Source organism: Anser anser (genome assembly GCF_964211835.1).
Source record: "Anser anser genome assembly, chromosome: 4".
NCBI classification, from domain to species: domain Eukaryota; kingdom Metazoa; phylum Chordata; class Aves; order Anseriformes; family Anatidae; genus Anser; species Anser anser.
The window spans coordinates 78352893-78376322 of record NC_139724.1 but is presented as its reverse complement, the minus strand read 5'-3'; the positions used below and the strand labels follow the sequence as shown (position 1 = coordinate 78376322).

The 23430-nt window shown below is 68.2% G+C and overlaps 2 protein-coding genes across 8 annotated transcripts in view; one reads left to right on the top strand and one right to left on the bottom strand.

The window, feature by feature from the left end:
- ADISSP (adipose secreted signaling protein) overlaps nucleotides 1–8051 on the top strand; it is a 15373-nt gene extending 7322 nt beyond the window's left edge. For all 7 annotated transcript variants that reach the window (XR_014583244.1, XM_083833313.1, XM_083833307.1 and 4 more), the window contains 4 exons: nucleotides 629–771; nucleotides 3258–3396; nucleotides 6187–6309; nucleotides 7173–8051. Coding sequence is in view for 6 of the 7 variants with exons in the window: in XM_083833313.1 (XP_083689439.1) it covers nucleotides 629–771; nucleotides 3258–3396; nucleotides 6187–6309; nucleotides 7173–7273 (506 nt within the window). In the remaining variant the exon portion in view is untranslated. The remainder of the gene's footprint in view (nucleotides 1–628; nucleotides 772–3257; nucleotides 3397–6186; nucleotides 6310–7172) is intronic.
- On the bottom strand, nucleotides 7902–23430 carry HSPA12B (heat shock protein family A (Hsp70) member 12B). Its single transcript, XM_083833306.1, has 13 exons — nucleotides 21528–23430; nucleotides 18885–18946; nucleotides 16419–16519; nucleotides 15139–15263; nucleotides 14033–14219; nucleotides 13454–13558; nucleotides 13160–13276; nucleotides 12609–12780; nucleotides 11506–11592; nucleotides 11159–11263; nucleotides 9965–10223; nucleotides 9642–9745; nucleotides 7902–9389 (listed from the first exon to the last, which is right to left on the bottom strand). The coding sequence occupies exons 2-13, from the start codon at nucleotides 18925–18927 to the stop codon at nucleotides 8746–8748; spliced, it is 2049 nt and encodes a 682-aa protein (XP_083689432.1). The 5' UTR covers nucleotides 18928–18946; nucleotides 21528–23430; the 3' UTR covers nucleotides 7902–8745.

Genomic DNA, 23430 nt, shown 5'->3' with positions numbered 1-23430 from the left:
GGGGACCCGCTGTCCCCACGTGCCCTCCTGCCCCACGTCTCTGTGCCGTCCTGTGCTGAAGTCACCAGGACCCTGGCTCGTGCCCGGCCCTGCTCCCAGATCAGCGTCCGGCTGCGGAGCCCGTGCTCTGAGCGCCACCCCAGCCCGCGCTGTCTGCGGCAGGATTTCGCCCCGTGTCTCATCTCAGCCGGTTCTGGGCTCTGCTGGTTGCAGCAGGCCGGGGGGGTGGGTGTATTTTTTGCTGTTTGTTTGCGCTCTCGGCAGCTGGGTTTTTACTGTGGAGCTCCAGCACCCAAATGACAGCAGGGAGGAGAAGTGGCTGCCAGTAAAATCACATGCTGGCAGTGCTTCCCATCGGTTCCTCGCCCTGTGCGGGCAGCCTGGCCGGGCGGCTTCCTGGGTCGCTGGTGCAGGAGGAGGAGGAGGAGGAAGAGGAGTTGTCTCTTCCTGGCAGCCCCGCAGACCACGCTCTGCAAAGGCACAAGCCCCAGGGCGCACGGCGCTGGTCCTGGCGGGCGGCTGGAGGTGGCAGGGGCCAGGGAGGGGAGCGGAACCCATCCTGCCCCTTGGCTTCTTGTCCCCGGGGACAGCAGGTGACACGCGGGCTCTGTCCTCTCGTCCCGTGCAGGCAGCAAGGCGAAGGCGGGCGGCGTGCGCTTCGCCCCCAGCCAGCCCGCGGATGGGGCCCCCGGCCACGTCCACTTCGAGGAGAAGCTCCGCGACTCGGCGGTGATGGTGACGCAGGAGAAGGACGGACACTTCCTCGTCAAGGTGGGGGCGCGGGGGGCGCGTGCTGGGGCGGCCGCTATCTGCGGACACGTGCCTGGGGGGCCCGCAGGTGCCCTGTGGACTGGGGACCCCTCTCAGCGGGTGGCAGCGAGGCTCCTCGGGGCATGGCTACAAAGGGGGTGCTCTGCTCCAGATTCACAGAGAGAACCCCTGATTTCTGCCCCCTTGCTGCTGCCTGGTCCAGGCTGTGTTTGCCTGGGGCTCTTGGGACAGATCCGACCCCTCCGGGACCGCAGGGGCAGGCATGTGCGGAGGAGGGCATTCGCTTCCCTGCGGGCAGCGCCGTGGCACCCGCTGCCATTCGGGGCCGGTTGGGGTTTGCCCACCAGGGACGCCGTGCGTTTCCCAGAGCTTCCCCGGGGCTTCGCAGACCCGAGCACCCACAGCCTGCCCCCATCCCCCTGGGCTGTGCTGGGCTGCCGTGGGGCAGGGGGCCGGGTCCATCTTCAAGCACCTGGGCAGCTCTGTGGGGCTGGGGCAGCGCCTCGAAGGGGTGCTCGTGGTTGTTGCGGTGGGCTGAATGCTGGGGCTTTCGTGCTGGCCACCAGCCCTGTGGGTGCTTGCAAGAGGAGGCGTCAATCCTGCAGAAAAACCTCCACAATTTTCCTCGCTGGTTTGCAGGCGGAGGGGGAGAGGCCGACCCGCGGGGCCTCCATCCCCAGCCTCCCCCTTGGGGGCTCCTTTCCCCGAGAAATAACGAAATAACGCCGGCGAAGGGCTCGGCAGGTATCCTGGCGCTGCGGGAAGCAGGGCAATTTAAAATTCCCTTTTGAGCTCTGAGTCAGTTATTTGTCTAGGGCGGATGATGGGTTATTGCCCTAAAAATTGCTGCGAATTGCTCAGCGATTGCCGCCCCGTGGGTGGCTGGTGGTGTTTTTCTGCTGGCGGAGCGCGGCGTGCTGCGAGCGCCCCCGGCACCGCACGTGCCCTGCAGAAGGGACGTGGGTCCCGAGGCAGAGCGGCGGCGGCCGGCGCTGCTCCTTGGGTGGATTGAGGGTGGGTCTGGGGCTCTCCCAGCCCCGGGGTGCTGTGGTGCTTCCCGTGCAGCCCGCCCCGCGCCTTCGGAGGCAGAGGAGAGCTGCGTCTCCCTGCCGGGGGTGAGATGGGCTCGCTGGGGCTGCTCACCCCATGTCTGTCCCCGTCCTGAAAATCCCCAAAGCGTCTGTGGCTGTTTGGGTTGGGGGCTGTGTGGCAGTGATGTCTCCGAGCTGCTCACGGGCAGGAGCGCCGCTGTGCGAGGCAGATGGCTCGCACTTTATATATTTATATACATGCGTGTGTGTTATATATTATGTAAAAAATGATGTATTTACACGTAGAGTGGTGGCTGAGGCTCTGGGCACCGCGATGGGGTCGCACACGTGCCTGTCCTGGCTGGACGTGCCCGTGGCGGGGGTCATAGCCCGACGCCGGGGGGGGTTGCAGGGCCGGGGGGCGATGTCTGAGCGGAGGATCGCCCCACTGAGCAGGAAGAGCGACGAGGTGGCGCGGCTTGGTGCGGTCGCGTCGTCCGCGCGCTTGGTGGCCGCACGCTGTGTGGCTCCTGCGTCACGCCGGGTGGCAAAGAGCCACTTCTGTCCCCAAAACCCCGCCCGAGCCGTCCGTGGGCTGGGCATGGCGGGGGCTCTGCCTCCCTGGCCGAGCCCACCCCTGGCCGCAGCAGCTCCCGTTTCTTCGCCGTGGGCGCTGTGCCACGGCCGGGGCTGCCCCAGCACCCGGAGGGGCGCGGTGCTGTGCGGCTGTGGGTGCCGGCGGCGCTGCGCCACGTGCCGCGCGCCCTCCTCTGATTCACACGGAAGGTGTGGGCGGCTCCCCCCGCACCCCCCGGCAGCGATTAGCTCCGCTTCAGCTCCTCACCTCCCCCTGCCCGTGCCAGCAGCTGGGGCGCTCGGAGGCCCGGTGTCCCCCCCTCTCCTTGGGCTCCCGTTGGCTCGGGGGGCTCTGGTCGGTGCTGGGGGGACCATGGTGGGGGGGGTTCCCTTCCCAAAATGTGTCTTGCTGGATGGAAGCAGACCTGCTGGCTGGGAGGGGGCTCTGGTTTTCGTCGCGGAAAAGGACAAACGGCGTGTGGAGGCGTGCTGCTGGAAGCCTCCTGCCTTCTCGAGCCCTGCAGCGGGAGCTGGACGCCGCCCGGCTTGAACCGGGGAAATCGGTCTGCCGCTCCCAGAGCACCCCAGGGTTGTTCGTGACAGTGCGCTTCCCGGAACGGGCTATTTCTGCTGCTTGCTTTGCGCAGCTGAAATAAATGCGTTTATTACATTTCCCTGATTGTTAGGGAAAACAGCCCCCCCACCCCCCGTGGCTGCTGCCAACCCCGCTCCACCCCCGTGGTGCCTGGGGGCGAGCGCCGGGTGCAGGCGGGTCCCTGCCCCACCGAGGGGGGTGTGGGATGGGGTGCTGGCAGTGGGGGCCCCTCGCCGTGCCTTCATCCCACCCGGCGTGACCCCAGCGCTCCCCTCCCCTCGCAGGTGGGCTTCCTGAAGATCCTGCACAAGTACGAGATCACCTTCCTGCTGCCCCCGTCGCAGCGCCTGGGGAAGGACGTCTGCGCCGTGCCCCTCCCCAACCTCAACCTCAGGGTCCTGAGCGTCACCTCGGTGCCTGAAGGTAAGGTCCCCGCGTCCCGACACCGTGCCAGGCCCCCGCCTGCCACCCGCCTCCCCTCGGGGTCCCGCGGGTGGCTTCCGTCCCTGGGGGGACACCATCACCGGGAGCCAGAACTGACTGACCCGCCGAGGGCTTAACGGGGACAGGCGAGAGATGCACGGTGGAGAGCGGGTCCTGCTGCCGTCCCCAGGGTCCCCCAGCGCGGTGTGCGCCCACGTGGGTGGCACCGGCTTGGCACCCTCGCTGCTTGGGGGCGGCTCATTGCAGGGGGGTGTCCCGCTGCCCCGCTGGGACGGGGGTGGCACGGTGTGGCGGGGACAGAGCGGGGTGTTCGGGGCTTGAGGCTGCCGGGCAGGAGCAGCCAGGATGCGGGGTGCCGAGCAGAGGGTGTGAGACCTCAGCTGCACCCGGGCATCGCGACGCGGAGCTGGGAACGCCTGGGGGGCTCCTGGGCAGGGGCAGCAGTCCCGGCAGGGAGCGTGGGGCCGTGCCCCCGCGCCTGTCCCTCGCCGTGCTGGAGAGCTTTACAGCATGGAGAAGGAATCCGTGTTTCCATGCGCCTCCCGGGAGACGTCTGACCCCGACCCGCGTGCTTCAAGAGCGGCTTTTGTGGCATTTTAATCCAGGAACCTGCTGAACAGAGTCCAGACGTGCTTTTATTTTTAGCCCTTGTTCTGTCTGCTCTTTCTCCGCGCCGAGGGTCCGCGCAGAGAAGCGGCACAGCCCTGCCTCTCAGCCTGCCTCCAGGCTCGTTGCTAATTTCCATGTCAGAGAGGGAAGGGGGAGCGATATCCTGACGAGTGAGCACCGCGGCGTGATTCTCGGTGCGGCGGCGCTGCCTGGGATTTGTTTTGCTGCAGCTGCAGCAGCTCAGCCTCCTCCCAGCCCTTCCGGAGCCGGGCACGTGGCAGCCCCCGCCTCGTGGCTGCGGGTCTGGGGGGGCCCCGCTGGCTGCTTCACCCCCCCCTCTGCCCCCGCTTCCTCCCGTGCAGCTTCCCCCGGCCCCACTGGCTGCGTCTGTCCCTGTGACAGCCCAAGCACGGCCCCTCTGGCCCTGTGGCTGTTGCTCCCCCTGCTTCGAGCCCACGTCCCTCCGCTATTTATCCCCTGCCATCGCCCGTGACAGCCCTCCTGTCCCTCACCCGCGTTTGGGTCGGTCTCGAAGGCGGGAGGTGAGCCTGCAGCCTGGGGGACGGGGACTGCTCCGGGAGCCACTGGGATCGGTTCACGGCCCTGGAGGAGGGAGCAGGAGCACTGGCAGCAGCTGGGACGGGCTTTGGTGCTGCGCTGGGCACGTCCACAGCACGGGTCGGTGCAGGGGCCGGGCAGTTCGGGGTGTGAGCTGCGTCCTGGCTGCGGGCAGGGCTGGGCATCGCCTCGGCATGGATCCAGCCCCTGGCGGCGGGGGCAGCCTGCAGGAGCCCGCGCCACCGAGCCGGGGGAGCCCAGCCTGGCGCCTGGCGGGGCACGGCCCGGGGCTGGCCACGACAGCGGCCGTGGGTGGCACCAGCGAGGCTTTGATCTGCTGGCCCACTGGCACCGAGACAGAGACGGATCGGCCTCGGGGTGTGCAGCCAGGTGATAACAGGGCTCCTGGCGCTGAGAAGAAAGATTTTTGCCACCGCTTCTCCCTCCGGCCTGCAGATAAAACCCTTGACCTTGTTTTGAGGTGGAGCTGAGCAGGGGAGCCGCACGCTGCTGGGTGGCCCCGGGGCCCTTCTCTGATCACCAAAACGCTCCCGTGCCTTTGCTGGAGGTGGTTGGAGCTCCCGGAGCCCCCTGAGCTGATTCTGCCCCCGCTCCCCTCCTCCTGAGCACGGTGCTGAGGTCCCGAGCCCTGCGCTGGGGTGGGGACGTGGAGAGGGGGGCGGCCTCAGGGACAGGCACCCACCGCGCTGCTCCCACTGCTGCCTTGCTTTCCTCCACCCGCCCAGGCACAGAGGTGTTCCCCAGCCCTGGCGCTGGGCCCCTGGTGCTCAGCACGTTTTTATTTCTCCCCCAGCCCCGTCACTGCGTCCCCCCCACGCCAGCTCTGTCGGGGGCCTCCCCTCGGGGCGTGCAGAGCCGGTGGCCCGGCGCTGTGCCGTGTGCTTGCGGCAGGCTCATGCCCCCGGGGCTGCACTAATGCCTTTCTTCTGCTGAGACGCCGCAGGTGTTTATTTTTCTGCCTGCTCCTTACTTTTATAGAGAGCTTTTTTTCCTCTGGATGGAAAGCAGCCGCCGCCTCTGGCTCTGACAGCTGTGTCTGCAGCCCGGGAGGGGACGCGGGGCTGGGGCCAGCCTTCGCCTGGCTCGCTTTGGGGCCATGTCCTTGTTCCCCCTGCCCTGCGAAGGGGGCAGTTGCAGTGTTTTGGCACGGGCTCTCGTGTCAGGAAGGGTTTGGGGTGCCTGGCTGATGGGAGACGGTGGCCTGGGGCACGGCACGGGTGCCCACCCGTGGCTGTGCACAGGGCAGGGTGCGGGCAGAGCGGTTGCTTTGGGTGCTTTTGGTGGCACGGTGTGCTGGTGCTCGGGGTGCTGCTGGGTTTGGGGCCGGGTGCTGCGGTGCCCAGGCACCCTGGTGCGTCCCAGCAGTGCCGCTGAGCCGGGCACCGTGTGTGCCGGCACCGTGCTGCCTGCTTCGTGCTCCTGCCCTGGCCGTGCTGCATCGGTTCTGCCCCTGGTAATGCCAGCGGCACCTCGGGGCTGGAGGGCTCCCAGAGCAGGGGTGTTGGCACAGCACCAGCTCCTGTCTTCCCCCCAAAAATCCTGTCCCGGACCTGGGCTCACAGCGTCCCCCCCTGTCCCCAGGCTACAGCGTCAAGTGCGAGTACACGGCGCACAAGGAGGGTGTCCTGAAGGAGGAGATGCTCCTCGCCAGCGAGACCGGGGACGGCGCCTGCCTCAAGGTCGTGGTCCAAGCCCGCGTGATGGGTAAGGGCTGCTGTGGGGCCGGGGATGTCAGTCTGGGCCCAGGACGTCTGTCCTGCCTGCCCCGGGGGTTCACAGCCTGGTGGTGGATGTGCAGCTCCCGTGGGCCTCACGCTTCAAACCCCCGCTGGGTTTTGGAGCTGTGATTCCTCCCCAGCAGGAGCCAGAGCTGGCTGCAGCCCCTGCTTCTGCCCTGCCCCGGGCTGGGAGCTGAGGCCCTGCAGACCCTGCCCCGGTTCCAGCCGCCGTCCCCCTGGTGGGGGCTTCTGAGCAACGGCCCTAAAGCAGGACACTTCCCACCCGAAAATCCTGGGGCTGGGGGACGTCGTAGGGGGAGGCTGCGGGGCCTCCCCAGCACGGCGGCCGGGGGGGATGATGGCAGTGGCCGCTTCAAGCCCCGGCATCTCCCCGCTCCCCTGCACGGCCCCGGTTTCTTCCCCACCGTGGTGCCAGTGGGTGCTTGCCTGGGGGCACCAGCTCCACGGGGCTGCAGGGCTTGTGCTGGACCCGCTGCCCCATCTGTGGCCAGCCCCGTGTCCCCACTCGGTGTCCCAGTTCTGTAACTCCTAACCAGTGCCCTGTGCATTGCAGCACCGTGGGGCTGAGCTCCTTCTCCTGCTCAGCACCCCTGGGGCTGTGACTGCAGCAGAGACCCGGGGACAGGGTGCAGTGTCCCCGCGCTTCCCAGCCCCCGGGGTGACAGCATTGCCCGTGGGAGGACAATCGCGTGTGCACAGAGCACTTCCCGAAAGGGCTCTGAAAAGGGAAGAGGCAGCGCAGGCAGCGCTGGAGCCAGCCCTGGTGTCGCAGGAGGTGCAAGGCCAGGGTCTGTGTCCCCGTTGCCACCGTCCCCTCCTGTCTCGCAGACCGGCACCACGGCACGCCGATGCTCCTGGACGGGGTGCGCTGCATCGGAGCGGAGCTGGAGTACGACTCGGAGCAGAGCGACTGGCACGGCTTCGACTAGCCCCCAGCCTGCCTTCTTCCCCGGGGGCAGAGCTCACGTTTAAAACAGAAAAAGCATCCCGCCCCCCTTCCCCAGCGTCGGCAGGGCCCCGGCCCTCCTGCTGCCACGGAGCTGGTGGCTGCCGCTGCTCCCCTCTGCCCGCTGAGCCAGGGCCGCTGCATCCGCACCCGCCGTGTGCCTCTGCTCCCCCCGGCTCGGGGTGGGGGCGTCCCCCCCAAAACCCCCAGAGGCTCCTGAAGTGCCCCAGCAGCTCCTGCCAGAGCTCTGCGCCTCGCGTGGGGCTGGGGCGGGGAAGGGTCTCCCTTGCTGCCCGCCTGCTGCTGCTGCTGCTTTCCCCCTCGCTTTTCTCCCCCCCATCCTCCCCAGGAGGGGACGTGTGGGGGCTGGGGGTGGCAGACCCTGAGCTGGGCCCCCCCTCGGGTTAAATTTTGCCTCCTGGGGGCTGGGGCAGGATCTGGCCCCACGATGGAGGCTGGGTCCCCAGGGCTCTGGTGCCTGTGCCCCCTTGCCCGTCCCTATCCATGTCGTCGTGTCGAGCACCGCCTTGATCCCCTCCCGCGATCTCCTCCCGTTTTGCTTTGTTCCTTCCTTTGTTGGCCCATGGTGCAAGGACTGGGAGAAATGATTCAGTTCCGAAAGCAACAGGAGGCTTTATGTGCCTATCTATATATAAATATATAGATATATATATATATACATGACTGTGTGTATGTGTGGGTTTTTAAGTACAAAAAAAAAAAATCTATAGAGGTAAATAATAAATGTCAGTTGAAAACATGCCAGAGCTCAGCTTGTCTGTGTTAAACCCCCCAGGGCTTCGGGGCTGGCTGCTGCCAGCAGCTCCCTTCCCCCCGCTGCCCCCTCACAGGCAATTTTCTCTCCCAAATGCGATTAAAACCCACGGAGGGGGGGGGCACCCCGGCCCTTCCCTGCAGCTTTCAGACTCCCCGGGGGGGGTGAGGATGTGTTTGTTGGTGTGTGAGCAGCCAGGGGATGGTGGTGTGGGGCGGGGGGGGGCAGGCATTTCCAGGCAGCCCCGGGCTGGGTGCAGGGCTCCTTCCCGCACGCTGTGTCCCCAGGGCCCAGCACGCACCCGCGGTGCTGAGCAGTATGCGAAACCCAGAGATTTGGGGGCATGGGAAGCGTGCGTGCTTGTGTTCTCTGTGGGCTCCCGCCGTGGGGGGGGCAGCCCGAGACCCCTCCCCGGGTGCCGGGGAGCAGTGCTGCCTGCGTGGCCCTGCCAGGGCTGGTTTTATGCTTTCTGAATTTGGACCCCAAGCCCTTTTTGTGAGCAAGGCACAGCTTCGGGGGCGCCCCGTGAAACGTGGGGTGGCAGCAGCCTCGTGGCATGGCCAGGGGTGAGCGCTTGGGTCCCAGCACCCCAGGGTGCCCCCGGGGCTGGCACCGCACGGAGGCAGCTGCCGGTGCCCCCCCCCCCCGACCCCGGCTCGGTCCCGGCCCCGCTGGGCGCATCAGTTGGAGAGGAAGTCGATGGTGGCCCGGACCGTCTTGGCGGTGCGGATGTCCATGGCGGTGACCTTGATCTCCGTGTCCCCGAACTGCATGGCGGCGCGGATCTCGCGGCGGGCGCGCGGGGGGCTGCCGGCATCGCCCAGCTCCGGCAGCTCCAGGCTGATGGTGCCGCACTTGCGCACGCCGGGGTCGGTGATGTAGACCACGTCGTCCGTGGCGCTGCAGTAGATGTTGATGATGGTCTTGCGCTGGCCGGCGCGGGCCGGGCAGTAGCTGCGCTGCACCACCTCGCCCAGCGCCACCGACTGGTCGACGGAGACGAACTTCTCGAAGATGTCCGTGCACCAGTTCTTGCCCTCCTTCACCAGCAGCTTCTCCCGCGGGTGCTTCCCCTCCACGAACTTGTTGAGCACCCCCACGCCGTAGGTCAGGGGGGAGCGCCGCACGCGGACGATGGTGGGGTCGAGGCCGAAGAGCACGGCCCCCTTGAGGATGGTCAGCCCCACGTCCTGGGGGATGATGACGCGGCACACGGGGCCGAAGGCGGCCTGCACGGCGTGCTGCAGCATCGCCGACTCCGCGAAGCCGCCCACCAAGAAGAGGAACTTGATGCCTTGCACTTCGGGCTTCTTCAGGAGGGCATCTGGGGGGGGGAGAGAGGGGATTTGGGGCTGGGCGGGGGGCGAGGGAGCCCCCCCAGCGCCGGTGAATGGGGGAAGCAGGGTTGGCTCCGGGCGGCGCTCGGTGCTGGGGGAACCACCGAGGGGCTGCCCATGGGGGCTTGGGGCTCCCCGTCTTTGGGGGGTGCTGGGGGCGGATGGGTGCAGAAGGTGCTCCACATGGTGCCGGGGGGGGAGCAGGGAGCATGCCCCCCCCATTGCAGGCTGTCACCTACCGATGTGCTTGATGATCTGGGTGATGGTGGGCTGGAAGAGCTCGCTCATGGCCTCCGGGGACATGCGCAGCATCCCCTGGGACGACCACTTGACGAAGTTCACGCTGGGGAGGGAGGAGAGGAAGGGGCGCACTTGGGGCTGACCCTCACCGAAAGCTCCCCCCAGCACCCTGAGCCCCCCCCAGCCCATGGCCCCCCAGCAGAGCGTTGTGCTCGGCTCCCTCTCGGCTCCCTCCCTGCCCCTCTATGGGGGACCCTCCGGGGCCGTGCGCTCCCGGGGGCTGGGGGTGCCCGGCTGCCCCCCGCCCTCGCCGGGCGCTCACTTGCTCTTCTTGAGGGCCGTCTCCACGTTCTGGCCCCGGTGCTTGCGGTAGAAGTCGATGAAGGAGAAGGGCAGGGAGATGTTGAGGGGGCTGGCGCGGGACGGGGCCGCCGCTCGCTTGCGCGCCTCGAAGGCGATGGTCAGGTCCACCCAGGCGGCCGGGCGCTTGGCCTTGAAGGTGGCGATGAAATCCTCCCCGAAGATGTGGCACAGCAGCCGCTCGAAGGCCAGGTCCACCCCCACGGCGCCGTAGGGACCCCCTGGGTGGCGGGGCCGTGGGTCAGGCGGCGACCACGGCCCCACGGCACTGCACGGCCACGGCACGGGGGCAGCGGGGTGGGGGGGACGCGGAGGGGAGCCCCCTGCCCAGGGCAGAGCCGGGGACAGGGAGGGGTCCTGCAGTGGCAGGGGACATGGAGTGTCCCCCCCCAGCAAGGAGCATGGCCGTGGGACACCGGCCCTCCGGACAAAGCCTTTGGCCGGGGCACGGCCCTGCTGGGGGTCCCGGGGCAATGCTGGGGGGGGCTCGGTGCCTGTCTCCATGCGCGGCTTTCCCAGGGGTTGAAGGAAATGGAGGCGCTGGAGCGGGGACACTGGGACAGCCCAGCCGGCCCCGTGCCACCCCGTGCCACCCCGTGCCACCCCGTGCCACCCCGTGCCACCCCGTGTCACCCCGTGCCACCCCGTGCCACCCCGTGTCACCCCGAGTCACCCCGTGTGCCCAGGCAGTGCTGGGGGGGCTGCAAGGCGCATCCCAGGGGGACATCGCCGCGGGGGGGGCTCGTCCCCAGACCTGGGCCTCAGCCTCATCTGCTTCGCCCCCCCCCAACCCACTGCGCCCCCCGTCCCACTCGCACCCCCGTCCCCACGCCCCCCTGCCCCCTGCAGCCCCCAGCCGGCCCCCCCTTCCCGCGCCCCCCCCGTGCCGTCCCCGCTCCCCGCTGCCACCAGGTGTCGCCGCAGGACAGCCCGGGCACGGCGCCGCGGGGCTGGGGGCGCGGGGGGGCCCCGCCGTTACCAGCCGGGGGGGCACGGGACGGGGCTGCAGCCGGGCACCCCCCTGCCACAGCCCCCAGCACCACGGCCCCCAAACCCACCCCAGCCCCACCGGTCCCTAACCCCCTCCCAGCCCCACGGCCCCCCCCAAGCCCCCCACGTCCCTCCCCAGGGGGGGTGCCCGGGGGCTGCAGCCCACCTGAGGCTTTGTACAGCTCCTTCAGGGTCCCCTGCGGCTTCTCGATCTGGTGCACGGTCAGGTCCACCGTGCCGCCGCCGCAGTCCGCCACGATGTACCGGTCACCTGCGGGGGGGCAGCGGCGGCCTGGGGGGGCGCGGTGGCCTGGGGGGGTCCCCACGCTGCAGCCACGGGCAGCTTGAACCCCAATGTGTGTTTTTTTTTTTTTTTTTCAATTGAAAACTGGAAAAAGTTTTGGAGGCCCCAAGGGGAAGGACACGGACGTCGCAGCGTTTGGCCGGAACGAGGAACCCCAAGTTAGGTTGGGGGCCCCCCCCCTGCCCCCCCCCCGCCGCCCCCGCTCCTACCCGCCTGCATCTCGGACCAGAGCTCCCCGACGCCCGACTCCACCAGGAAGGTGCGGCTGTGGCGTGACCGCCGGAGCTGCTCGCGGGCTGCGGGGACAATGGGGGGGTGAGGCTGGGGGGCGCACCGGGACCCCCGCAGCATCCCACGGGACCCCTACAGCACCCCATGGGACCCCTACAGCATCCCATGGGACCCCCGAAGCACCCCACGGGACCCCCACAGCACCCCACGGGACCCCCACAGTGTCCCACTGGACCCTTACAGCACCCCATGGGACCCCTACAGCACCCCACAGGACGCCCGCAGCACCCCACGGGACCCCCGCAGCTCCGTGGTGCCACCCCTGCGGCTCTCCCCCCCGCCACCGCAGCGGGACCCGGCCGGGTGGGGTTTCCTCTGCTCTGTCCCCTCCCGGGGCCGGGGACGTCAGGGCGGCCAGGAAGGGCAGGAGCTGTTTGGGAAGGTGCGGCTACCCCGGCCGGCGTTTGGCAGCGGGGATGGACACGGCAGAGCAATTCCTCCAGCCGCGGCACCACGGGTGGCTCAACATGGAGCAGGAGCAGGGGCGGCTGGGCAGGAGCCAGGGGCTGCTCGAGCTGCGCCTGCCGAAGGGGGCTCCAGCCGGGATGTAGGGGCAGGAAAAGTGGGGTCGGCCGGGGGGCTTTACTCAAAAGCTTCTTGGGAAAGCAGCTCGGGTCTGCCCCAGGGCCTTGGGGCAGATGGGATTGGGTGCCAGGGAGCAGAGGGCAAAGGGGAGCAGCCCACTTGCTCTCTGCCTCAGTTTCCCCCATCCCCGTGTGGCACAGTGGGCTGGGGGGGTCTCTGATGCCGAGGACCAGCCCTGCCCCATCCTTGTGGCAGCACCAGGGACGCTGCTGGCTTTATGGGTGGGGGGCACCTGTTAAGGACTCACCCACAACATCCACCCTTGGAGGGAGCAGGGGGGCCCTGGTGAAGCTGGGGGGCCCGGGACAGGGCTGCCCCCAAACCCGGCTGCTCAGGGGGGCAGGAGGGCACTCGGGGAACAGCCCCTGAGCCCCCCGGGGCCCGGAGCCGCCCACCCTGCAGCACCCACCCCGTGCACGGCCCCGGCTCCGCTCACCCTGCCTGAAGCTGGAGTCGATGGCGTGGTCGGGGGCCAGCCCGTTGGGCTGGGGCTTGCAGCTCAGCTCGATCAGCTGGTGCAGCCGGAGCTTCCTGCAGTAAATGGAGGCGGCCTCGGGCTCCAGCGCGATCAGCAGCTGCTCCGGGGTCTCCGGGGACACCAGCCCGGCCTGCCAGGGGGACGGGGCATCGTGACTGGGACAGGGCATCACGACAGGGACAGGGTATCGCGACAGGCAGAGGCTCCCCATGGTGGTGCACTGGGAGGATTCCCCATCTGCAGCCTCTGCGCATCGTGTGGTGCTCTACGTCGTGCCCAGGTGGCTGCGGGGTTGGTGAGGCTTGGCCCTGGCAGGACCAGCTCTCCCTCCCCGACTCCAGCCCTGCAGCGGCACCTCCACACCTGGGGGATTTGCTCCCAGCGCCTGCCACCCCCTGCCCGCTATCCATCCCCAGCCTCACACCCAGCTCCGAGATCTCCCCCCCCACCGCCAGGCTTCAAAGCCTGAGCCCGATGGCACCCAGCCCACCCCGAGCTCGCCCCCTCACCTTGTAGGCAGCCTCCCGCATGAACTGCTTGGCCGGCTGCTTCCAGATGGCCGGCACGGTGATCACCCAGCGGATGGCGTCCCTCTCCGGCAGCGACGGGCACTGGTCCTTCAGCTCCTGCCGGGCAAGAAGCAGCCGGTGACGCCCTGGTTTTCCTGCCAGGGCTGTGGGCCAGGGGCCAGAAGCCGCAGGTGGGGGAGACCAGCGCCGCGTGCGCTCCGTCTGGGGAGGGAGCGTGGAGCCACGGCCCCGCGGTGCTGCTGCAGGGGGGCAGGAGCCCCGTGGCAGCCCTACCTGCACGGCGTGCTGCTTGAAGAAGCGGAGCGCGTGGGCGAACACCTCCAGGGCTTGCATTTTCTTCCCGTTCACAGCTTCCAGCTCAGTTTTCATGGTGAGGTCCTGGCCAGGAGAGCAGTGACAGCAAACGGACAATGCAGGCTGCTGGGACGTGGCTGGGGCAGGGGCCCGGAGCAGCGAGCTGCCAGCCTGCACCCACGGCCAGCCCCACGTGCAGCACGGCCACGGCCGTTCCCAGCCTCCGGGTCCCCAGGGCAGGCACAGGACCAGGCCCGGGGCAGCCAGCACCATTGGTTACAGGCACGGCTGCGGCTTGTGCTTGAAGCTCTGCTGTGCAGCCACACGTGCCTGCTCCAAAGCAGCTCAGATGGGGGAACAAAAAAATCCCCCCCTGCAATGGGCCATGTTGCAAAGTGTAAAATGCATGAAAAGCGAACAGGGAGCTGGGCATACTCTGTGGATGCTGACACTCAGAGGTTTGTTTTACACCCCCTCAAACCCCCAGATTTCTGCCTCCCCCCCCCCCCCCCCCCCCCAAGCCCCTCTCTTTGCAGGAGCACAAGAGCACGGCCTTACGCTGGTGCTGTGGATTTTCATCTTAAACTTCTCAAAGTAGAGCCAGTCGCGGGCCTCCTCGGGATCGAGGTCGTGGTAGTAGTCCCTGGCGGTGTAGCCGAAGCTGTGGAAGCTGCCCTCCGGCGTCAGCAGCAGGCTGGTGGGGGTCTTCTGGTTGGCCACCCCCGGGTCCCCTCCTTCCCATTTCCTGCACACAGCAGCCGGTGGTGCTGAGCCCCTGCAGGGCGGGCAGTGCGGCACGGCGCGGCACAACACGGCACGGCATGGCACAGTGTGGCACAGCACAACACGGCACGGCATGGCACAGTGTGGCACAGCACAACACAGCACGGCATGGCACAGCAAGGCACAGCACAACACGGCACGGCATGGCACAGTGTGGCACAGCACAACACGGCATGGCACGGCACAGCACAACAAGGCACAGCACAACACGACACAGCACCCCACGGCACACCACAGCTCTCCCCAGAGCACGCAGGAACCATAAAGCCACCCAGGACCCCCACGCTGGTGCGCTGCGGGATGCGCCGGACTGCTCCTTGCTGCCAAGTCCTCCGGCACGGTGAGGATCTGGCTGGGAGGCACAGGGCTGGGAGAGCCACGTCTGCACGCAGGCACCTGGGGATGGGGACGGAGCCCACAAAGGCCCCGTGGCCACCAGCCCTGCCCGAGGAGACTGCGGCCGCACGGCCGTAACCTCGGGGCAGGGAATGGGTCCTAGCCCCTTTTGTTTATTTATGTGGGCACAAGCTCAAATGCCTTGCAGAGGGACAAGGAAAGGACAAAGGCACCCGGGAGGCCGGGGCTCTCGGCGCGTGCTCACACCCGCATGGAGACCTTTTGCTCCCTGCGCACAGCCCCTGCAGCGCTCCTCTGGCACCCACACAGCTAATTATAACGGAGCACCAATTAAGCGGTGCTCCCAGTCAGTTAAGCAGTGCTCCCCCTCTCCTGGGGCGCTTCCACCCCGTGCGCCCCGGCACCCCTACCGGTGGCGGTTCTCTCTGCTCTCCCCCCTCTCCCCGAGCTGGCTCCCGGCTGCTTTTGGCCAGAAGCCCTCGGCGGGCGGCAGGAGCAGCGTGGGGGCCTCAGCTGTGCGTTACCTCATCATGTGGATGGCCTCGGGGTCGCTGCAGAAGCTGAAGGCGTAGCCGCTGGACGTGGTGCCGAAGTCGATGGCCACCACGACGGCGAAGGAGGGGCTCTGCTGGGAGCGCGCCTCGCTCCTCTGAAACACAAGGCAGGCGTTGGGGATGGGACACCGTCTCGCACAGGGTGAGCGCAAAGCAGTGCCGGCTGCTTCAGGAAAAGGGACAAAGCCTCCTGAAGGGGTTAATTTTTCCTGCGTCGGGCCCGCAGGCACAGCGATTTCTCCGAGTCTGACCCCACGCCGGGGCAGGGACTCGGTGACGCCGTGGTTTCCTCTGCAGTGATGCTCTGCGGTTCTACAGCACGGGGCAATTTCTACTCTTGCAGAGCTCCAAAACAAAAAGAAAAGAGGCTGCCTGCGTGCTCGGCCTCGTGGTGTCTCACTGCAGCGGTTTCCAAAGACAACCTCTATGGGAAGTGGAGAAAAACCATCTGGAGGGAGATGCGCCTGCAGCCCACGCAAGCTGCCCGGGGGTCTCCGCTCTTCCCCACGTGGAGCTGGTGTTAGGGGAGCCTGCTACCTTCGAACCCCACAACTTTTACCGCCTATTCACCAAAATCCTCCCTGCTTGAGAGACAGGGGACGTCCAGGTGCCCAGGACCGGGAGTCCCCACCAGCCTGTGCACCAGGTGGTGCAGAGCCCTGCGCTGCACCGCCCGCGCCTTCACGGGGCAGAGGCTGCCAGCTAAAAGCCCTCATTAAGTTTTTAATGCGTTCAGATTTGATAAATGCAGACATTAGCTAGCCTCAAAAAAAAAAAAAAAAAGCTTCTATTAGCACGGGAGATGTAGTTGTCTCAGAAATGTGCACGGCCTGGTAACTGCAGGGACAGCAAGCCCCCAGGAGGGATCCGCTCTGGCACGCGCCTTCATCTGTCCTCGCAGCCCCCGGGACATTCCGATAGGAGCAAGGAGAAAAAAGCGCATGGCACTAGCTGGAGAAAAGCTTTGAGAAGAGTTGTATTTATGCCGGTATTTCCTCCAGCCCCCCCCTGCTGCTGAGCCATGCCCCCCTGTGCTACCCTCGGGCACTGGCATGGCCGGGAAAACTGCGGGTGCTGCAAATCCCCTGGCACGGGCACGGGTTTGGGCACCAGCCCGGTAGCTGGAGGGGCAGGGACTGTGCTGTGGGCAGGGTGCCCAGGTGGGCCGGGAGGACAGCGAGGGGCGAGCACCGATGGGCAAGGAGCTGAGGGCACCGCACAGGGACGTGGGAACCCCCCGATTGCCTTACCGGGGACTGGGAGGGCGTCAGCGGGGCGATGCTGCAGCTGTCGTGGTGCATCCCTGGGGAGCCAGGGGGGGATGGCGTGGGGCACTGCTCGCCGTTGGCACCTGGGGACAGAGCGGGGTGAGCCTGGCACGGGGATGAGCCCCGTCCCCCCCCAAAGATCCTTCCCGGGTGTGAGGGCAACGCGTGGCATCCTGATGGAGATGTGCTGGTACGGGCACGGGTTTGTCAGCGAGGGGTCGCAGCTCAGGCAGGGATGGGGCCGTGGTCAGAGAAGAGCCGCAGGACCGAGGCTCCCTCTCCTTGGGGCACGGGGAGGGGTCAGCACTTGCTCAGCACAGAGATTCGGGACAACTTAGCCACGGGGTCAGCGAGGGACTCAGCTGGCTGGTGGGGCAGGCTTTGGTGGCGAGGCGTGGGCTGACTCCCTTCCCCACCACCCAAGGGGAACTGGCACACGGAGGAGGATTCGTTTCATCCTGAAAGCGGTGTCTGAAGCGCTTTGGGTGACCCTGCAAGCCCAGCTCCTGCCCCCTGGCTGTACAATGACTCTGGGGCGGGTGCAGGTGGAGACCCTTCCCTTGCAGACGGGCGAGCTGAGGTGGGATGGGTCCTGCCTCTGCATCTGAGGGGAACTGGGACGGAGGGAGAGGAGGGGGTCTTTGACCAGGGAAGGAGCAGCCGGATCTAATTCCTGCAAGCTGACGACAGAAGAATTAGGACTAACGAAACATGACGTATTTGTAGTAATAAGGGATGCGGTGGGTTCTCCAGGCTTGGCTATTTTTAAATCAAGACGGTCGTCAATGTGTGATAAACACATGTTAACTCGGCGTGGCAACATCTGCTGGGGACGGCTGCAAACAGCCCCGGCGGCTGCGCCGTGCCGGGGGGCGAGCAGCTGCAGCACCGGGGTCCCCCGTTCTGCGATGCCAGCCAGCCCGGTGCCTCCTCCGGTGCCTGCCACTAGCCCCATCCAGCAGCAGAAGTCGAGGTCCTGAGCTCACTCTGGAGGTGCCCGGCTCAATCGTGGTGCCCCAGCCCGGGGGGATGCCCGACCCCAGCCCCGCACCGCCAGCACCGGGACGGGGCGAGTGCCGGAGCTGTGCCTCGTGCCCGGGGCTGCCTGCTGCCTGCACTCCTCCCGGCACATGGCTCCAATTAGCAGAGGGGCTGATTAATCACCCGCCTGCGAGTGCACGAACCGATGGATGGACAGGGTCCAGCTGCGGGCCCGGGGGGGCTGGGGCTGCGCGCAGCTCCACGCTGGGGACAGGGGCTGGGGACGGGCTGGGGACGGGCACGGGACCCGCTGTGGGGGGTGGCGGAGCAGCAGCGAGTGGAGAGCAGGGGGGGGTGCCAGGCCTGGGGGTGGCAGGACGGAGCTGGGGCAGGGCAGGGCTGCTGCCCAGCGCCTGCTCCCTGCAGGGGATTGTTTCTGCTGCCTGCGCAGGCCTGAGCTGCCTGCACTTGGCTGCGCTCGCTGAGTCCACCTGAGCTGCCATAAATGCCCGAGGTGCATTGCGAGGGTGTCCCTGCCACCAGGGGTACCCGGCACGGATGCCCAGATGTCCGTGTGTCCAGGTGAACCCCCCGCGCTCCCACTGACACCAGTTTGCACCAGGAGACCCCAGGGGCAGCTCCCTAAATCCCTCTGGCTGCTTGGGAGCCCCACGGCCTGCAGTGGGGGTCCTCTGCGACCCTAAAACTGGGGCCGAGCTTGGTTGTGGGCACCCCAATGCCAGCAGTGGGGGTCCCGGCCGTTCCCCACTGCTTTGCCTCCCGGGCTGGCCGGGAGCTGAGCTGCCGGCACACACCACGCACGGCTCACCGGGGCTCAGCACCGCACGTGCCACTGCCAGAGGTTGGATTTTGCTGTGGGCCTCCCCCCCCGGGATCCGACGGGGGGGGCTCGGCTGCTCCCCGGCACGCCACGGCCTCGTCCTTCACGCCTGCTCCGTAAGTGCCTTTCCCTGTATCCGTGTCTGAGGCATGAATATTTGATCCCTGACAAAAAGGAAAGTCCCCTGGGATGGGGTGGCGGGGGCGGCGGGGCCATGGTCGGGGAGGCAGCGGAGCCTCTGTCTTCGTGGGGGCTGCAGCCCGGCACCCCAAAGGGTGGCTGGGTGCAGAGCGGGTGCGGGGCTGCGTAATGCATGGGTGGGGGGACACGGGGGGACACGGGGCGGTGCGTGGGGTGCGGGGGGGCCGCAAGGCAGGCACGGGGGGGGGGACCCGCGGGGGGGCTCGTGCGGTGCCGCTGCTGGGGCCGCTGCTGGCGCGGCGTCAGGTTTCGCAGCAGCAGCTGGTTCTGGTTATGGGGCGCGGGGGAGCGCGGCTCATTAGGGGCGCGGGGGGGTTCTGCGGCGTCAGCAGCCGGGGGGGGGCGGCGGGGACAGCGGCGCCCTGTGTGTGTGTGTGGGGGGGGGCAGACAGACCCCCACCCGCTGCCCTCCCCGCGGCACTTACCCACGCGCAGGCTGCGCACGCCAGGCTCCAGCAGCGTCGCCATCGCGGCCTCGCCTTCCTGGCTGAAGAGAGGGAGAGCGGGCGGTGGGCGAGCGCCCGGCGGTGCCCTGGTGCCCCCCACACCCTCGGGGCACGCGGTGTGCCACCCGCCGAGCACACGCGGGGCCCCCCAGGGTCACTGGGGAAGCCCAGGCTCGACCCCACTCAATGACCCCACGGGGACAGGGCTGGCCGTGACCCTGCGTCCTCCGGGACCCCGCAGGAGCAGGGACCGTGGTAGGGGAGCCCGAGGTCCATCGGACACCGGTGGTGACGGGGGGGTGTCACTGGCCTTAATCCCAACACACAAGCCCTCCGTGCCATCCCTGCAGGACGGTGGTCCCGGTTCAGGTGGCCGCCGAGCGGTGCCTGCCGGGCACGGGCACCGCAGCAGCCCCGCGGGACGAGGGGACCCGCTTTGCTCGGTTAATTTCCACTTGCCGTGCCACAGCACCTGCCTCCACGCTGCCCAGGCTCAGGCTTCGGTGGAAGAGAGAAAATGGCAGAGCAGGCGATCCCCTAAAGCTATTTGCCTAACTGCAAGGAGTTATTTGTGCTGGAAAAGGCTCCCTGCAGCGTTGGGGTCGTGCTGGTAGGAGTGGCTGTGGCTGAAGGTGTCCCTGCCTGTCCCAGGGGGCAGATCCAGCATGGACCCGCTCCAAAACTCCACTCCCCTGGCTGAGGAACGGGCTCCTGGCGCCCTGCCTGCTGCGAGAGCATCACGCCGCCCCCGAGGCTGCCGTGCGGGGCGGCCGCCGGCTCGCACCAGCAGTTTCCATCCCGCAGAGCCCCAGGGCTCCGGACAGGGCTTAGCAAGGCGGGGAGGAGGCTTCGCTCCCAGCCAAACCCACCCACGCGCTGCCGCCCGGGCAGCCAGAGCCGACCCCCGGCAGAGTCCCGAGAAAAGGCCTCGTGCTAAAAAAAGGCAGGTGGTGAGCCCTGTCCCGGGGCAGACGCGGACCCGCTCTGGCCACCCCTGCAAGTCAGCGCCGACGGAGGCGGAGGTGAGGGGCGAGTGAGGAGGAGCTGCAAGCCGAAGGCCTGACCGCAGCAAGGAATTGGCACCGGCGGGGCTGGCTGGGGGTTTCCATCAGGCCGAGGCGAGGACGGGGGCTCCTCCACCAAAAGCAGCCCTTCCCCGCAGCAGTGGAAGCGCCTTGCACTGCTGCGCCCCCGGCATCGCCTCCCCAAAGCCCGGCTGTGCGGGGACGCCTCTGCTCCGCGCTCGGCTGGCTGCAGCCCTGCCCAGGGCTTGTCTCGAGCCGTGGTGGCCGTTTGCCCTGGAGGTTGAGCTCCCCTGTGCTCGTCCAGCGCCAGGCAGCCTCGATGGGCAGCACCGGCCCTAAAACCCCAGCGCCCAGCCTGGGACTGCCAATGGGGCCGTGCGGGGACAGCCTCCGTGTCCCCGTCCTCTGTGTCCCCACGTGCTGCCTGGGAGATCCCAAAGAGGCTGCACGCCTCCAGCGGGTGCTCGGAGCCATCTGCCCGAGCAGGAGGCAGAAGGGGGAGGCCCGGGGATCTGGTGACTCAGAGATTTCATTTCCTTGCCCTTGGTGGCCGTGGGACACTCTCGGTCGGTTGGTCGGGAGCCGCAGCAGAGCCCCAGGCTGCGGGTGGCTGAAGTCCTCCAGCTCCACAAACCGAGCTGTGGCATCGGGGCTCGCCTGGCTGGTGGCCCCTGTCCTCGTGCAGCACCGGGACACTTGTCCCCCGCACCCGCCGGGTGCTGGCACAGCTTTGGGGTGCCCCACGAGCCTGACCAGACCCCGCAACCCCTGCCGGGGAGGGTGCCAGCGGCTCCCAGCGCTCGCTCGCGGCGAATTGTGCAGCAGCAGCAGTTTCGAGGGCTCTCTGCCGCTTCCGCTTCTGCGGGGGCTCAGGGAAACGGGGAAAGGAAACGAGGCTGGGAGGGTTCGGGGAGGCAGGCAGAGCGGGCCGGGCACCGCGGGGTGCCGGCGTGTCCGCACGGAGCGCGGCACGGGAACACCAGCACCGCCGGGCCCGGGGGCCCCACAGCTCCACCTGCACGAGCCCGGGGGTCTCAGGGCAGCTGCGAGGCTGTGGGGGTGCAGTGACCCCAGAGACGGGGCTGCTGGGCTTGGGGAGCCCCCAGATCCTCTGGGCAGAGCTCCACGGTTTATGGGAGTCCTCCCCTTCCCGCTGCCATCGCTCGGCCACTGCCGGGTGCCCCCAGCATGGCGCGCCCCGTGCCACTCACAGCCTCCTGCTGGCACCGCAAGGTGCTGGGCTGTCACCGTGTTGTCCCCATGGGTCATGGTGGTGTCCCCGCAGGATGGGGTGTGGGGGGGGACAGGGCCCATGGAGGCTCAGGGGGTTACAAACAGCCATCCCCACTCCCACCCGTGCTCCCTGCCCGCAGCTCCGGGCTGGGGATAGGACCCGACCCATCCCAGCCCTCCCCAGCTCCGCGGCACTCACTCGCCAGCGTCCCCAAACTGGTGAGACACCTCCAGCGTCCCGGCTGTGACACCTTCCCCGTGGCCCAGCCCGCAGCCAGGCAGTGCCAGGTCCCCCTGACCCCACGCTTCGGGTGGTGCCGCTCGGAGGTCCCCAGGTCCCACCGCGAACCCCGCAGGAGCTCACCTCTGCGGCGGGGGCAGCGGGGGGACCCCTGGGCCGGCCACCGCCTTCTCGCTCCAGCTGCTCCTGTGGCTCCTGCTGCCGGTACCCTGGGTGCTGCCGGTACCCTGGGCGCTGCTGTCGATGTCCTCCTGCCCACGGCCGCTGGCGATGCCCAGCAGCTCCAGCCCCCGCCTGCCCGTGCCCGGCCCCGCCGCCCTGCGCTTCGCTCTGGCTTCCCGAAGCGCCTTCCTCCGCTCCCCGCTCCCGCCCGGCCCAGCCCCGGCAGCGGTTCAAATTGCAATTCCAGCTGCAGATGTGGGAGCGGGGAGGAGGCAGGGCCAGCGGCCGCCGGGACGGAAACCTCGGCTCGGCCCCGGCCTCCCCGCACCGGGGTGGGACCGAGGCCGCCGAGGGGCCGAGGCCGCCGAGCAGCTGGGGGGCTGCGGGGAGCTGGGGGGCACCCTCGGCCCTCTCCCCTCGATGCCTGCAGGCACGGCTGCCCCACAGATCTCTCGTGTATCCATCCCCCCCACGCACATTTCTCCCTGGGTTTGTGCCGCTCTTTACACCCACAGACATCTCGGCCGTGTCCCTGAAGCCCTCTGTCCCCGCCTGCCTGTGTGTCTGTCCTGCCTGTCCGTCTGTCCGTGCCTCCAGCCTCCCGCTCCCTTCAGAGCCCCGTTTCCCCCAGCCCTGTGGCTGGCCCCAATCCCAGCTCTCCAGCTGAGGGTTTTGGCCGGGGCACACCGCGGTGTCCCCTGGCCCCGAGAGCAGGAGGCAGCCAGGCGCTGTGCCACCTCTGCGCGGCCACCGCCGTGGCACTGCCCGGGGCCAGCCTGGCCCCGCCAAAAGGGCATCAAACCATGGGGGGGCTGCACGGAGGGGTGAGGATGAGCGGGGCCGGGCGAGCCGTGCCCGGCAGTGCTGGTGCTGGTGGCACGCACCGCGTGCTGCTCGCCCGCAGCCCTGCGCAGAGCGCACCGCTCGGACTGCTGCCTGCGTCAGGGGACTCATCCTGATGGCTGTGGGCAAGGGGTGCTGGGGTGCTGGGTGGTGCCCCTGGCGTGTGGGCTGTCTGTCTGTCTGTCTGTCCCGCACTCCTACCGACACACACCTGCATCCATCCCTCTCCCTGCTCACCGCACACATTTCCCCTGCCCGCGCGCAGACGCGTTCATCTGCCCCTTTGCTGCCCGTGTCCCCTCGGTGCCTGAGTCGCCGGCCCCAGTTTGGGAACTGGGAGGAGCCCAGAAGGTGCTGGGCAGTGCCCAGACCCCCCCAGTGCCCTGCGTGTGCCTCGCCACGGGCTCCCAGACAGGCCGTGGGTGCACAGACACACACGTGTGTGTGCACCGCATCCCGCTTCTTGCACAGGGGCAGCTCTCCGGGGCAGCGGGTTCCAGGGCTGTGGGGGCGCGGGGCCTGGCTGTGCCCCTACTGCCGGGGGGGGTCTCAGCCCCCCCCCGGAGCCGGGAAGCTGCTGGAGGGAGGGGAAGAGGAGGGGAAGAGAGGGGCGGAGGGGGCTACGCCTGTGTTTGCTTCCCTGGCTCCCCGTCAAGGGATGAGGTAGCGCTTTCCGGCGATTGAGGAAGGGCCCAGAGCGGTGCCGTGCTGCCGCAGGAAGCACGGGAGGAAAGCGCAGCACCGGGGGCCAGCACCGGTCCCCGGCCAGGGCACAAAGCTCACGCTGTGCCTGGGTGGAAAAGCAAAACAGGGGCAGGCCAGGCTGGGCGTCCCCCACGCGGGCACCCCCTGCTGCTTTTGGGGTGGCTCCGCACCCCCCTTCCCGCAGGCCCTGGGCACGCAGCTCCGTCCGGTTTGCTTCTCTGGGCACGCACACAGCCCAGTTCACCCAGTTTGTTTGCTCCTTTGGACACACTCACAGCCCAGTTCTCCCAGTTTGATCCTCAGGACATGCTCACAG